The sequence below is a fragment of the Aethalodelphis obliquidens genome, unplaced genomic scaffold (genome assembly GCF_003676395.1).
Source record: "Aethalodelphis obliquidens isolate GAN/ISIS:26980383/991018 unplaced genomic scaffold, ASM367639v1 scaffold126, whole genome shotgun sequence".
NCBI classification, from domain to species: Eukaryota; Metazoa; Chordata; class Mammalia; order Artiodactyla; family Delphinidae; genus Aethalodelphis; species Aethalodelphis obliquidens.
The window spans coordinates 1,080,605-1,095,889 of NW_020838070.1; the positions used below are offsets into that span (position 1 = coordinate 1,080,605).

The 15,285-nt window shown below is 49.8% G+C and overlaps 3 protein-coding genes across 10 annotated transcripts in view; 1 reads left to right on the forward strand and 2 right to left on the reverse strand.

The window, feature by feature from the left end:
• The window catches only part of GJC1 (gap junction protein gamma 1), a 31,938-nt gene extending 28,598 nt beyond the window's left edge, over positions 1-3,340 (reverse strand). For 3 of the 6 annotated variants that reach the window (XM_027098898.1, XM_027098899.1, XM_027098895.1), the window contains exon 1: positions 2,228-3,340. The gene's annotated coding sequence lies outside the window, so the exon portion shown is untranslated. Of the gene's footprint in view, positions 1-1,784; positions 1,845-2,227 lie in introns of those variants that run through there. The other 3 variants (XM_027098891.1, XM_027098896.1, XM_027098894.1) reach the window with 3 other exon arrangements.
• A 4,487-nt stretch (positions 3,341-7,827) lies between these two features.
• Positions 7,828-12,685, forward strand: HIGD1B (HIG1 hypoxia inducible domain family member 1B). 3 transcript variants are annotated; one of them, XR_003431161.1, is made up of 4 exons: positions 7,828-10,628; positions 11,255-11,389; positions 12,033-12,143; positions 12,457-12,685. XR_003431161.1 is itself a non-coding variant. In XM_027098979.1 (4 exons), exons 2-4 carry the CDS (start codon positions 10,529-10,531, stop codon positions 12,050-12,052), a joined length of 255 nt encoding a protein of 84 aa, XP_026954780.1. In that variant the 5' UTR covers positions 7,828-10,400; positions 10,478-10,528; the 3' UTR covers positions 12,053-12,685. The 3 variants fall into 3 exon arrangements, 2 of the variants coding, with proteins under 2 accessions (XP_026954780.1, XP_026954779.1); XM_027098979.1 differs by having other exon boundaries at positions 7,828-10,400; positions 10,478-10,628; positions 12,033-12,685; XM_027098978.1 differs by having other exon boundaries at positions 12,033-12,685.
• EFTUD2 (elongation factor Tu GTP binding domain containing 2) overlaps positions 12,622-15,285 on the reverse strand; it is a 33,046-nt gene continuing 30,382 nt past the window's right edge. The window contains exons 24-28 of the mRNA XM_027098972.1: positions 14,556-14,674; positions 14,323-14,417; positions 13,707-13,860; positions 13,428-13,535; positions 12,622-13,097 (exon numbers count right to left, since the gene is read on the reverse strand). Of these exons, the coding sequence (XP_026954773.1) occupies positions 13,002-13,097; positions 13,428-13,535; positions 13,707-13,860; positions 14,323-14,417; positions 14,556-14,674 (572 nt within the window). The 3' untranslated portion in view covers positions 12,622-13,001. The remainder of the gene's footprint in view (positions 13,098-13,427; positions 13,536-13,706; positions 13,861-14,322; positions 14,418-14,555; positions 14,675-15,285) is intronic.

The window sequence follows — 15,285 nt, forward strand, 5'->3', positions numbered from 1 at the left end:
ATGTATTTATTAAGAAAGTCATGCTCTGAATTTTAATTATATGTTTTGTATTCTAGGATCCCAATTAATGAATTGATAGGTAAGCCTGAAGCTAGAAGTGAGGGAGGGTGTAGCTAATCAGAGACCCACCCTGAATCCTTTCACTTTGGCTAATTTATACAAATACGAAATAAGAGTAAAAATGATTAAGAGACAGCGGCATTTATAAGTAAGATTATTATGTTGAAGATATGTTAACTTCTTAAATCCTTTCTTTTTTTTCCTTTTTTTTTAATGGTTAAGATGGTAAATTTTGTTACATATATTTTCCCACAATTAAAAAAACCAAACACATCTATCTTCCCTCCCTCTCCCCCCCCCCCGGCCCCCGCAGGTGAACTCCTTATCTTGATCCGTATTTAGTTGATGTAACCTGGAGAAAGCTGGGAGGAATTCTTAAATCCTTTCAATTAAAGACTGAAACTCAATTCAACCTTCATGAACTGAATAGAAAGTTACTGAGTCCTTTGCTCCTTTTTAAGAGCATTGTGGCTACTAGCGCAAGTAAAAAACCAATTCAAAAGTCACACAACCTAAAAGGAAGCTAAAAGCGTTGACTTTTGGAAAGGATGTTGGAAATGCTCTGGAAAAGTGCACAACAGTTTAAGATTATTAGTAAACAGTATCAAACCATTACAAATCAGGACAAATAATAAAAGGAGAATTTTCACATAACCACCATATGTATTCTCTTCAAAATGTCCTTTGCCTACAACACCCTGCTCACAAAGATCTGGTGAAAACTAAGACACAGATTTGTTTACCAGAGCTTTTTACCTTTTACCCAGAACAGTTCATGTTTCTTTAATTCTGCCATTACATAGCACTTAAGAAATCCAAAGCAACTGCAATATACAAAACTCTGCTAAAATCCAAAAAATAAAACAATAAAACACACACAAAAAAACATCAAATGTAATCTCAATTCACATACTTTTAATCAGGAGCTCTGCAGTTAAGTTTATTTTTCTGCATTCTTATTCTGAAAAATACCTAAGCCCTCTTCCAGGGGTAAAGGATTTGATCCCTAAATTACATTATGAAGCCTTTTTTCTACAGATATTAATGTACTCCGTTTATCAGGGAATTAAAATCCCTTTCATTTATAGTTTGATTTTTTACAGCACTTTCACCGGAACGTATACACAACACGAACGTATAATAATTTTAGATTAATCAGGCCTACAAGATAACGCTTATCCAGAACTTATTCTAACTTGGTTTATTCGATCCCACAAAGTAATCTCGATGCTAACAAAATAAAGCTCGAGCACAATGAAATCTGTAACACTGCTGGTTCTCAACGAACAAAAATTCCTTCAAATGGTAAAAACCAAACTCGCCCATTTCCCAAAGAAACTGTAATCCCAATCTCAGAAACAGTCGCAAAAAATAAAAAAAGAAATAAAAAAAGAACAAACAATTCTAAACCACACAATCATGTAAATCTTTCCAACTCAAAGCTCCAAGAGCAGCCGCCAACCACACAACTGGCCACAATCACAGCGTTAGCGCCTTCTCGTAATTTTGAATCTGGAGACAGAAGGAAAAAAAACCACAACACACCAGTCATCCAAAGTTTCACGAAGAGGAAAAAAAAACCATTTTAAGTAAAGAAAACGTGTTAACCGAGAGGCGACTACTGCATTCCCCGTCTCCCACTACCAGCCCGCGAACTAAATCTCTCAAACATTCAAGGAGACAGAAGTCCCGGCAGGGATGTTAGAGGAAAGAGCCAGACGAACCGCACGCCGCCCGGAGAGATGTCAGGAGCCAAGCATCGGGAGACAAAGACCAGCCCGCGAAGAGCCCCGGCGCGGCCCTGCGCCCCTAACAGCCCGAGGAGTTGCGAGCACCGCCCAAGAGCGAGCCCAGGTCCTTCGGGCTCCCCGCCCACCCGGCGCCGCATCCGCAGCCCCGGCCCACCCCCGAGCCGTTTTCCCTCCCAATTTGGGAACCGCGCGCCTGGGGACAAAGAGGGAGGGCGCGCCGGGGTCAGCGGGTCGCGACGCCCCTTCGGGCTCGGAGGGAAGCCCTTGGTGGCGTCCTCTCCCTCCCCCCTGCCCCCGCCTCACTCTCCGCCGGCCCACCTGCCCCTCTCGGGCCTCCCCACAAGTTCTCCCACACACCCCCTCGGGCCCCGCCCCTGGCCCGCCGCCTCTCAGCCGGCCCTGTGGCCGCCCCTCACCTGCCGGCGGGGTCCCCCGGAACCGCCTCCTCCACCGGGCCTCGGCCCGTCCCGCCGGCCGCCGCCTCATGTGCCCCGCGTCGCCATCGCCTTCGCCGCCACCGTCATCTCTCCTCCTCCTCCACCGCCGCCTTCGCTTCAGTCTCCGGCCGCGGCCAAAGCCGCTCCCGCCGCCCAGAGCCACAGGGAGGCGCCTGCGCACTGCGCGCCGCGGTGGGGGCGGGGGCGTCCCGCCGAGGTCTGGGAGCCGGGGGTGCGCTGCACGTGGAGCTGTGGTAGGAGGGGGCGTCCGGAGCGCGGGGGCGGAGGCGCGGGCGTCCAACTTTCCGCGGTGGGGTCCGCGCGCTCCCGGACGGGGCAGTGGCGCGGCGCTTGTAGGAACTACCCAGGCGCGTGGAGTCTGGGCCCTGGGTGGGCGCAGCCTTCGCCTCCCGGACAGTTCATTCCTCCAGCTTGATCCTCAGGATAGGAACTCCGCCGTGGGCAGTGCCTCACTTCGAGCGGGCAACTAACGGCGCAGTGAGGACACGCCTTACCTGGGTATCCTGGGTTGCTGGTCCAACGAGCCCCGGAGTTGTATTCTGTGCACTCCGCCAAGGCCTGGGTCCAGTGTAACGCGGGATGCTGATTCCCCGTTCTAGGTTCTGCCCTACAATTACTCCAGGATCCTACTGGCCTTCGTCGGGTTAATCGTCCGAATTCCTTGGCCTCTGATCTTTTAGTGTTGTTCTAGATACTTTTGAAATCCTGGACTTCTCCGATTAGCCAGACCCTAATAGGCCATTTCCTTTTAACCCCTTGCATCCCAGCAGGATCCCATTTTCAAAGGACTTTGCATAGGAATCTCCAGCCTTGAATTGCCTCGTAGGAATGTGAAAACTCCTCAAATGGTTTAAGTAGAGGGAGTCCGTGCATAACAACAGAAGTCGTACTAAGGAGATGGGAGAATACTTTACTCTGTAAAGTGCTCCTGAATTATCTTATTGACCAGCATTATGCGGAAGGAAAGGTTTTCATTTTACCCTTTTGACCACAGAGGAAATTAAACTCTAACTAGTGAGGTGTCTTGCTACAGTTCAACCCCACCCCCTCTACGAAAAGCCAGGCCCTTATGGCCAGTCAAGTGGCTGAAAACTTGAGGGCTGAGCATCTGGCCCACTGACAGATGTTTTGTTTGGCTAGTATGACGTTTTCCAAAATGATGAATTAGTTGCCACATTTTAAAAATCTGTCTTTTGACTTCTCTCTAAAAAGTCAAAAGTTTTGCTCATTTTGAGCCTCTCTTTTCACGTGACAGTTACTTCTGAGTAACATCTGTCCATCCAGGGCAGGCGCTGTCTCCACTTAGCTGCTTGAATGATTTTCGTTAGCTGCCTGGCCTCTGTATTTAAATTATCTTCCCCCTATACTTGCCATGCCCCAGTCTCCGTCCCCTCCCCATTATCACGTTACCTCTCTACAAATGTATTTAAAATGACAAGTGTGAGGACCCTGTAAATATGTGAAAACAGGAATAAAGAACATGTTAGCTGAGATGACACAGGAGACAACATCCATACTGACTACAACATTAAAACTCTCATCTATTGCTAGTACAAGTGTAAATCGCTACAAATCACTTTGGAAGACTCTTTGGCGGTGTCTACTAAAACCGAAACTGGGAATGCACTGTGAATCCGAAATTTCACAGAAATGTGTACAAAATACTTGTTCTAGAATATTCATGGCAGCACTATTTGTAATAGCCAAAAAACTGGGAACTACCCCAAATGCCCATCAACCATAGCAAGGGTAGATAAAATGTTATATGCTGACAATGGTACATTATGCAGCAATGAGAATGAATAATCTACAATTACACGCAGCAAGATAGATGAATCTCACAAGACTTTCCATTTATATAAAGTTCAAAAACAGGCAGAACTAATCTGTGCTGTTAGAAGTAAGGATAGGGGTTATCCTAGGGTAAGGATAGTTATCGGAAGGGAGCCTGAGGGGACTTCTGGGGGCCTGTTCCTGTTCTGTTTTGAGCTGGATGCTGAATACACGACATACAGGTATCTTTAGTTGCTACATTTGAGCCGTTCTCTTTTGATAGTGATAGTACACTTTTCTGTGGCATGTTGACTTCAATAAAAACCTTTAAAATATTTGGTTATATATGTATATATAATATTTATAAACAAATATGTATTGTGTATTATATATAAATAATATATATATTATATGTATATATATATATATATATATACTCAAATGTTTATTGGGTATTATTTTCCTATAAATTCATGGATGAACCTGCCAGGAAGTGTGGAGTCCTAATCACTGGACTGCTAGGGAATTCCCAAGAGCAACCTTTTAAAGATGCAAATGATGTGCTTCCCTGGTTAAGAGTCTGCCTGCCAATGCAGGGGACACGGGTTCGATCCCTGGTCTGGGAGGATCCCACATGCTGCGGAGCAACTAAGCCCGTGTGCCACAACTGCTGAGCCTGTGCTCTAGAGCCCGTACTCCGTAACAAGAGAAGCCACCACAATGAGAAGCCTGCGCGCAGCAACGAAGACCCAATGCAGCCAATAAATTTAAAAAATAAATAATTTTTTCAAAATAAAATAGAAAAATAAAGATGGAAATGAGACCCAGGGAAGCTAAGTTGTTTTAACTGCAGATAGTTAAAAAAACAGAAATGTAGCCAAAGACTCTGTCTCCTAGTCAGGACTCTTCGTCCGTTCCTCTGTCACCTTGCCAGCTACTGACATCCTTTAATCCAGTTACAGGTGGGGAAGCTGAGGCCAGAAACCTAAGCCAGAGGTCCAGGCATTCACCATGGTCCGGAGCAAACCAGGGCAACTGCTAGAACGTGAGCTCCCTGAAGGCAGGGCCGCTGTGTCGCAGCTCCTTGAGCCCAGCCCAGCACACAGTAGGAGCCTGGCAAGTGTATGCAGAGTGCATGAGTGAAGGAAGGCTTGCCATTGCTAACATAAGAAAGGCTACGGGAGGGAAGAAAAAAAGCCTCAAGTTTCAAACAGGGAAATGGGTCTGGTTTCCATCCTCTGGCAGGGAGTGGTAGAGCCGGGTGCTGTGAGAACCATGTCACTTTTTATTCACATGGGGCCCAGGCAGGAAAGAATCAAAACCCAGTTTGAGAACTTGAGAGTCGCCCTGGGGCTGTGGTTTGGAAACTGTAGGGTCAACTTGAAGGCTGCAGTGTGTCACTATTTCCATTACACATTTTCCAGGGTCCCCACTTGGCTGGTAAACTCGGAGCAGATTCTTCTGTCCAGGGGGATGGGAGCAGAGGCCCAGAGAGGTAGGATTTGGGAAAGCTCCCGGTTGGCAACAGGAAGCCCTGCTTGCCCCAGACTGGCTGGATTAGAAGTTCTTGATTACTTGTGCTATTGGGCGGGGGGTGTTAGTAGCACAACCCCCTGCCCCCATAATCCCCAGCAGTTTCAGTTAACCTGTGAGACACATTATACTGCTCCTCCCTGCCACAGGGATGTTGTTTGAAGCAGATTTTTTGGAATAGGTAATGCAAGTAGTATAGAAGGAACAGTAAGATGACTCCCCCCAGTGTTTCCCAGAGCCCAGCTAGCTGTTTCTTGTGTAGTTAATGCTGGATTTCAAGTTAAGGTCAATTTACTTGCAAATGAAGGGTAGGTGAAGTATGCTCAGGAATTAGGGGTGGGGCGAAGGGTATGGGAGTTGAAGAGACCTCCTCTGGTATCACCCACAAACAAGGACTTTTGGACACGCTCAGAACACAGTGGGGGGGAGGGATGAATTGGGAGACTGGGACTGACATATATACACTATTGATACTATGTATAAAATAGATAACTAATGAGAACCTACTGTGTAGCACAGGGAACTCTACTCAGTGCTCTCTGGTGACCTAAATGGGAAGGAAATCCAAAAAAGAGGGGATATGTGTATACTTATAGCTGATTCACTTTGCTGTACAGTAGAAACTAACACAACATTGTAAAGCAACCATACACCAATAAAAATTAAAAAAAAAAAAAAACACAGTGCGCTGGCTCAGGACCTACCCTGCCTTGGTGAGAGGCAGTGCGGTGGGTGTGCAGTCCTCGAGTGTCTGGAAGCCCTGGGTTTAGAGGTCTGCTCTGCCCAGCTGTGTGCTTTCATTTATGTGTATTTCGACCCCAGGCCCTTGGCAGTGAGAGCACGGAGTCCTAACCACTGGACCACCAGGGAATTCCCTGTAGTGGTTATCATTATTGGCTGGGTAGTGTAGCCATTTACCTGCTGTGTGATATGGCTGTTACTTAACCTCTCTCAGCCTCGGTTTCCTCATCTATAAAATGGGGATAATGATATCTACCAGTTGGGGCTGTTGTGAAGATTAAATATATGAAGTACCCTAAATCTTGTAGGCTCTCAAGACATTAGTTCCCTCCCATAGTGCACTTTGGGTAATTTGGGTATTCAAAAGCACCCAACGCAAGAACTTCAGCAAAACATTTCAACTCCTCTGGAGCAACCATTTGTTAGTACAGGGGTCTATACTGGTGTCTTCTGCAGCTCAAAATTATTCCTTCACAAGACATGATTCTGTGTCAGCATCGCTACAGTCTGATTCAGCCTTCCCATTGCTATTATTATCCACACCCTCTTAGAATCTTTAAAAATATGTGAGCAGCCCCTCCAGAATGATTAGTGGGTACCAAAGGCACTGTCCTGGCCCAAGCCTGTGGCTCTTGAGGCTGTCCTTGGACAAATACTGCGAGGTCCTTGGAACCCAGTGCCTGTTTTTAGAAGGAGAGGGGGTGTCCCACCCTCCCCACCCCAGGCACCCTCTAGAGGCTGCCTCAGCCTAGCCACATCATCTGGAAACTTCCACTGCCTCTGCCTGTTCCTGCTACCTCCTCTTTGCCCCTCAAGTCCCCCAGATACTACTATATGGCCCAGTGTTTTCTCCCCTGTGATTACCCCAGCCCTTCAGCCTGGGTCCTTCCCATTCCAACCCCAACTCAGAGCATCCTCTGTTCCCTGTCCAGTTCATTCATCATCATCCCCTCACTCACAGCACTCCTTAGCTCAAGGCAAAAGCTGCATGTCCCTCACCTCCCCGCTCTTGTCACTCAGCTCCCTCAGGCTATATATAGCACAGCTGTGTCTTAGATTGTGTACAGCCTCAAGTCCAAGTCCCCCTCCCCTCCCCATTCCCTTCCCCCCACACAATAAGGAGAACAAGCCTGAAGCTTCCAGTTAGGCAGGGAAGCCCCTCCAACAAGGAGGAGGTGGGGTTGGAGAGGAGAGTGTACTGAATTCAGGACCACCCAGAACATGGGAACCTTCCCATCTGTTGTCAGGGACTTTCCACTTCTCCCCCAGCCTGTTACCCATCCCTGCCACTTGCTCTGGAGGAAGAGAAGCAGGCAGTGTGCTGGGGAATTCTAACAATCATCTTATTTAACCCTTACAACGATCCTATAGGTAGATGCTACCTCCATTTTACAGATGATGACACCCACTCAAAAGAGGTTGAGTGGCATAAGTCCAAGTATTCAGAGAGTGGTTGGTCAAGCAGCTGACCCCCCGTCTGACTCTGGCCTGCACTCCGGATGCATTAAGTCTGTCTGCATCATTCAATTAGACCCCTCTAATAGAATTTCTATTAGTGTGACCTGATCTGGAAGAGGTTTATTAAGCAAATTACTAATGTAGAAAGGCTTAAATCAAAGTAATTATTAAAGACTTGGCATATTAAACAAAAGTGTTATCATAATTTTATCTTATCTGTTTACTAAAACAGGACTCTACAGAAATCTGGTCCTTGAAGTTTTAATTACTGTGTGTTCTCAGAGGTCCTTGAAATAAAAAGCAATTTTGTTTCTTCTATTTAAAGACTTTCCCCCCACTTTACAGTCATTCTCCTGTTAGTCCAGAGTAGTGAGATTTGACTTTAGGAATGGTTAGAAATCTGGTCCTTTTTTCTCTGTCACTTTCTGTGACCTTGAGCAAGATGTTTAACTCAGGCCTCAGTTTTTCATCTTTGAAATAGGAATAAAAATAATAGTACCTACCACATACCTAATAGAATAATAGTTGTGAGGATTAAATAAAATAACCTACTTAAAGCAATTAGCACATTTCTAGGCTCACAGGTGCTCAGAAGATCATAGCAACTATTATTTTCTTGGTTCTGGGCTGAGATGCTGTGGGAGCATCGACATCATCTCAACGGGGAGAAGTTGAACTTCGCTCTCCATAGCTTGGCCTCCATTCTCTAAAGGGCTTGGAGTTGGTCCTGATTCTTGCACTGTCTCATCCAGACATTTCCATCCTCCCACTTGTGGCCTAGAGCATTGATCTCTGGAGAATTCAGGCCACTGCTGGGACCAGGAGAGGCAGCACAGGAGTGTGTGTGAATGACTGGGAGGAGAGTTCCCATGGACGCTGGGGATATGCGGAGGCCCTGGGGAGATGCTGTGACCCTGGGTCTCTCCCTGAAGCAGTGAGGGCTCGGGAGAGAAAAGAAAGACATCAGCTGCTGGACACATTTCCAGTGCTGAAAAGCCCCTTTAGGACAGACACACGGGCTAGGAGAGGAACAAAGGCATGGGATGGAGTGGGACTCTCCACAGTGCATCCGATCTTTCTCCATTTCTTAGCAAGAAGCTACTTTGGGGCCAGCCAGACCTAGGTTCAGATCATGACACTGCCATTTACTAGCTGTGTACTCGTGGATAATTCATTTAGCCTCTCAGAAGCCCAGTTCCTGGTCTATGAACAAGCTGCTACTTACTGTGTAGAATAGTGGAAAGGTCTGAAATATAAATACTTGAAATAGAATAGGTGCTAAGGCTGGTCGTTGTCATCTCTGTATCCTGAGTGAGCATCACCCCACAGGCAGTATGAAGGGGTCTGGAGATGTTAGGGAAGTCCCAGTTGTTTCAAACTCCTGGACAAATCTCTTTGGCCCAGAAAACATCCTTGGAGGGATCAAGACCAAGACCAGACAGCCCGTCTCTCACAATTAAGGCACAATTAAGGCAGTACAACTTGCGGGAGAACCCAGGATCTCTACCCATCCTTGCCTCTATATTCCCATCTCAGTTCTCCAAATCGAGTCCGTCTCTGATCCAGCCACTTACGTCCAGAGGAATGAATGTAAAGACTGAATTGAGGTAAGGGCTCCCCTCCATCTGATCTTTCATTACTTTCCAGTGCTTGGAGCTCCAGCCTGGAACTCAGCAGATGGGGGGTTAAGACTGATGCCCTGTCCTATCTCCTCCCCTCACCATTCCTGACTTCAAAGCCTCCATAAGGCCAGACACTGCTTCCCTGCCCCCATAGTTGCAGCTCCATCATCAGCTCTTGGCCGATTCAAAACAGCAGACGCTGAGCCCTGGCTGGGCTGCTTGCACTCCACTTTCTAGCCGTCTCCTAGGGTAAGCACCGGCGTGCTGAGGACCTGTGGGGCCAGCAGTCTTTGCTCCTCCAGGAGAGGAGAGGCAACTAGGAATAGAAGTCGCCTCAAGCAGGGACTTTGTCTCGTGGTTAGACTTAGAAGGCAACCGGCAGGCAGAACCCCTGGTCTAAGGACCAGGACTCTGGGACTCCATCTAGTTTTTGATCAGAGCAGACATTTACAGGGTTAGCAATTAGAGCCATAGGGGTTCCAGCGCAGGGATAAGGCAGGGGGTTGGTACCTGCAAAGAACCTGTCAAGAGATGGACTTAGAGACAGGGGAACAGCTCAGGGACCAGAATTTGTTCCATTAGCCTTAACATCCGAAATCTACACAAAAAATTATACACAGATCCATGCCTAATCGTTTCAATCTCTGGCTCTGGTGATTCGGTAACCGGTGCTGTAACACTGGGATGGCTCTGGCTGCCTGGGGCCAGATCTTCCTCTGCAGCTCCATCAGGGACAACCATCACAGACTCAAGGCCAGTGGGGGACCCAAGGTTAAAGGCCTGTTCCTCCCACCCTCATCTGTGGATTTTTCCAGCTGCTTTTCTTGGCCCAAGGATCACACCCGTAGGGACACAGATGGTAGAGGGGGAGGCAGAGAAAACAGTGAAGCTGGAATGATCTGGACAAGAGGCAGATGTTGGGAGGAAGAGACCGAGAAATGGCTCCAGCCGTCTGAGACAGGACACCCAGGACATCTTTTTAAGTAGTGTCTGTGTTGGGCATGGTAAGAGAGGTCTCAGCAGTCCACATCTTCCCTCCCACCGTTGACTAGGAATTGGAGTTCTTCCTGCCTCCTTCTAGGACTGGTTTGAAGCCTAGGAGCCCCAGCTGCTAACATCTGGGGTCAGGATCATGTCTGCTAACAAAGGCTGGTGGGCACCACCTGAGGGTGAGGACAGCATGTCTGAGAAGTTCCTGAGGAAGACCAGGGAGTCTCTGCTGGTGCCTATAGGTGAGTGGGAGACGAAGGAATGGGAGGCGAAGAGGGGGCCTTCTCTCAGAGAGCATGTCTCCTAGTCTTTTCAAAGAATGAAGCACAGAACTCAAGTGGTCCTACCCATCAAATAATCAACAGCTAGAAGAGAAGTGAGCCAACAGCAAAGGTGCCGAGGGACTAAGGGGCACATCCTGACGATGAAACGAAGGAGTCTGGATGGCTGGATGGCTGGAGGTGGCAGCCAACCAAGCGCATGGGATACCAACACCAGCCTCAGGATGGGCAGAGCAGTTTGGGGTCCCCCAGGGCTCCCTTCCCCCTGGCCCTGGGAGGTTAGAACAGCTGTGGGGGCCGGCAGCAGTTGGAGAAGAGCTAAGGTGGGTGGGAGAGTCATGATGATGGGCTATTTGAACAGGGAGGAGGGGAGTCATTGGAGGGAAGCACTTTGTAAATATCTTTGAGAAGAAACAACTCAATGTTCTAATGATAGCCTCTTCTCACCCCACTGCCAGCCCCAAAGCAGCAGCAGGAAGGCAGCTGATTATCCAGGTGCCCAGCCTGCCTAGTGAGGGGTCTCTTCACCAAGAGAGCGACGTACTTGGTGACTGAGGTCCAAGGGGTCACGTTCTCTGCCTACGTAGGCTTAGGAGGCTGCGTGGTGGTGGCAGCATACAGGATTTACCGGCTGAAGCCTCGTGGTTCCACCAAGATGTCCACACACCTGATTCACACCCGAGTGGCAGCACAGGCCTGTGCTGTGGGTGTGATCATGCTGGGTAAGTAGCTGGTGGGGTCATGGGAGAATGAGGGCAAAACTGATTAGGCAAAATGTGGCTGTGAGTCCTGACAGTTAAGGGACCACGAGTTCAGTCCCTGTTCCCTATACCAGGCTCCACAGCAAGTTCTTGGTGAGGCCCTCATACCGAGACAGTTTCAGGGCTCCCTGTTTAATTTCCTGTGTTCCAGGGGAAGATGCACAGTCTGTTTCGTGAGTTTGTCCTAGAAATGAGAAAAACCATGCAGCAGAACCTATGCTGAATTTCTTTTCCTCTCTGGATCAAAAGGCAGACAGCTGCTTACTAGCTGTGCGACAGTGGACAAATCTCTCTCACAGTTTCCCCATGTGCGACATGATGATACCCACCCCAGCTTGCCTCCCTCATGTACTGCCGTGAGGTTTCTCAGACAGATAATATACGTGAAGTACTTTGTCAAGTGTTCAATGGGATGTTTCCCCAGGCTGTGCAGCCAGGTGTTTGTAGCAGCTGTTGTGACCTAGGGCGGAGAGATAAGCAGCAAAGCTGGACTCTCAAGGGGACAGCTAGTGTTGGACCCCCAGGACTCTGGGACACCTGAGAGAGCCAGAGGATGGGTGGAGGGTGTGACGTCATGGGGCCTTTTCCCTTCTCCCTCACACAGGTGCTGTGTACACGATGTAGAGAGACTACGTCAAGAGAACCGTGCAGGATGCTGGGGAGAAGTGGGACTCCTACAGGCCTGGGGCAGTCAGACCTCTTCGATCAACCCCTGGTATGCACCTAATAAAGGAGTTTGAGGCAAATCAAGTCTCTTCTTCACGTAGACGAGAGCAGAGTAAGGGACTGGTAGTGGCTGGTAGGAGGACTTAGAGCCAAGCGCTGGAAATCGGAGTTCTGGCACCAGCTCCAGGGCAAGGAGAATCCTCAGGGCCAGAGGAGGAGGTGCAGCCCTCTGATCCCAGAGACCCAACAACTCCCAAGCCCCCTCAGGTGCCATCCACCAGGAATGGGAGCTGGGGACAGTAAAGAGGCCCCAGTGCTCATGGGAACACTGAGTGAAGAGGCAGGCGTTCCTCCCCCCACAGGCCGCCTCCCTGGGGACCAGGCAGGAAGAAGGCTGCAGCTGGGAGCAGAGTCCGTGCGGCCTCGTGGGAGACAACACAGATCCAGAACCCAAGTGCCAGGATGAGCCTGTGCTGGAGGGAAGGGGGCGGAGCGGTGGGGATGAAAAGAACGGAGCAAGGCAGAGGTCAGAATGTTCTGTTCATTTATAAACCATGTCTAAGGTCAAACTGTTATACAAAAAAAATAAAATAAAATAAAAATCCACGTAAATCCTGAGGACAGGGCCCCCTTGGGCTTCAACACTTCCATCCCCTTCTCGTTCCCTGGGCCCAAGCTCCTCTCTGTTCTCTGGGAATGGAGCCAGGCAGAGGCCACAGGAGGAACCAGGAAGCCAAATGCTCCTCCGTCTGGGTTGGAGGCTTGGAGGCTCTGGGCTTGTTAAGGGCGGCCACAGCAGTACCAGACACGCTCTGACAGCACGGAGTCCGAGCCCCACCAGGTCCTAGCTCCGAAGTCCAGGATGCAGCCCCGCGCAGGCAGTAGGAGCCGCCAGGTGTCCGGGCGCTCACATGGGGTAATTGAGCACAACATCCTGCTTGGCGAGCTCCAGCAACATAGGATCATCGAAGAACTTGCTGATGCTGACGTCTTCACTCAGGCCCTGCAGAGTGGGGCAAATGCAAGATGAGCCCTGCGTGACCGAGCTGTGCTTGAGTGCGGGGAGCGGGTGGGGGCCAAGTGTCGGCTGAGCTGCTTCGGGAGCCCTGCCTCTAGGGTACCGTCCCAGGGCAGGGGAAGGCGCTCCCTTCCCAGGCACGCGGCCCCGGGTCTGAGTGCCTGAAGCCTATACAGATCGTGACTCTCCACGCTGTGCTGTGAAATGCTTTCAGTCTTTGGGAGAAGGCTCCAAAAGCAAGAAATGAAGAGAGATCCAACTCCTGGCAAGACCCCTGTGGGTGGAGGGAAGGCCGTGGGTCTGAGGGAAACGTACCTTCCTACGACGGGTTTTGATCATGAATTCTCGGGCCAGGTGGGGCGCTGGCTGCGGCTCCAAGGGACGGATGACAATGCTCTTGTCCAGAGGATCACCGGGTACAATCTGAAAGGCAGAGTGGTTTCATCAGATGGTCCAGGCCGACCTCCCAGAGCATCCGGCCTAGAAGCAGGGCCCTTATCTAGGATGCTGGCGATCCCCCTTGGGGCCTGGAGAGGAACAGGTCAGAGGGGATGGCTCTGCAGAGGTGGGGACCAGCCTGCGTTGTTTCCTTACCTGCCAATGGTGGAAGACAGACAAGGAAAAGGCCTGCCCCTGCGTGTGAGTCCGCAGATCGGTCTCAAAGCCAAAAGAGTCGATGGCGGGGATGAAAGCTTTGATGGTGTAGAGAGGGGAGCCTGGGATGGGTGCATCCTGAGTCACGTGCCCCCTGAGACAGAAAAACAAAGGCTGAGTCCCTAGTCCTGAAGAGGCCAAAAGCAGAGAAGTAGCGTACCCCCAAATGTTGACCATCAAAGAAAGAATAGCCACAAGTGCGCTACGGAGGGCAGAAATGGCTCTTGGCATAGTTCCCTGTGGAAGTCAAAGGGGCAGCAACCTCTGGGCAACAGCGCAACACTGACGAGACAAGGACCTGTAGACATTCCCACCACTGACACACCCAAGGAATACTTGCCGCAGGAGCTCTCTGAGGGGGGAGCCCAAGGAGAAATCTCAAATTATAATCTGTGGTAAGGCTGGGGATTGCCTCATTCCTTCCCTACTTCCTTCTAAAAACCTTGGTTTCAGAAGTGGAGAGTGTGGGGTCCAGTCCCTCCTCCTCCACAGCGAGGTTCCCTCTTGCTGGGCAGCTTGCTCGCTGCCCCCTCCCTTACGTGCCTGGGCGGCTCACCTGCGCCTGGCCAGGACAGTATAAACAGCAGAAACACAATCTGCGGGGGCCTGGACCTCTACGAAGTAGTAGGGCTCCATCAGACGAGGGGTGGCCTGCAAGAGAGCCAGAAGGAAGGGTTCCTCAGCTTGGGGAAGGCTGAGGACCAAGAACCCGGGTAAAGAGAAGGCTGGGGGACAGTAGCCTCGAGGCCCCACTTAATGCCTTGCGGCAGGACAGCCCTACTCGCTCACCATAAGGAAGGCAGAGTAGACGACTCTTCTGGCCGTGGGGATGATTTGGCCCCCGCCCCGGTGCAGGGGCTCCTGGGCAACGACTGCATCCAGGATCTTAAACTTGACATTTCGAATCACTGGAAAGGAGAAGGGGGAGCTGACCGCTGAGTGGTTCTGGTGCTAGTCAAGGGCGCACGGGCAGAGCAGCAGGGAGCCTCCTGCAGCACTGCAGCTATCTTGTAGCCATGAAAGATATGGTACAGAATCAGCCTGCAGATGCGTGTTCTAATAGCATATGCGGAGGTGTGAAGGTAAGCATATGTTCTCAGAGTTGGTTTCAGGCCACGTTCAGACAGCATAACGTGTCCCTAGAAGTTTATGTGTTTCTTTTCCAGATATTTAATTATTTTGGGATGTAGAATAAGTTCTAGGAATTGCACATTTGTCCCTATACTAAGTCCAGTCCTGGTCTATAAACCACTCCAATCCCATCCCCCCGATACCCTTCCTGAAACACATTCCAGAAATGAGGAGCAAATGTCAATCTAGACGTGACTTCCATTTCTAAGATGTACCAAGCAGTAGCACCAGAATAGGGAAGGAGAAGGGAGGAAGCTGGCCCAGGACACGGGAAGGCCCTGTGGGCCCCAAGCTGCTTCTTCTGCTGGGTCCCAAAGATGAACCCATCCCACCTCATACACCCAGATGCAAGGACCCTAGAGGCCTGGGGTGGCAAAGGCAGAGGCGC

Excerpts from the sequence above, each read along its gene's own strand:
- HIGD1B (XM_027098978.1), top strand. The coding sequence starts at position 10,529 with ATGTCTGCTAACAAAGGCTGGTGGGCACCACCTGAGGGTGAGGACAGC. Across the intron at positions 10,629-11,254 it reads GTCTCTGCTGGTGCCTATAG|GCTTAGGAGGCTGCGTGGTG; the intron begins GTGAGTGGGAGA and ends CTGCCTACGTAG. Across the intron at positions 11,390-12,032 it reads TGTGGGTGTGATCATGCTGG|GTGCTGTGTACACGATGTAG; the intron begins GTAAGTAGCTGG and ends TCCCTCACACAG.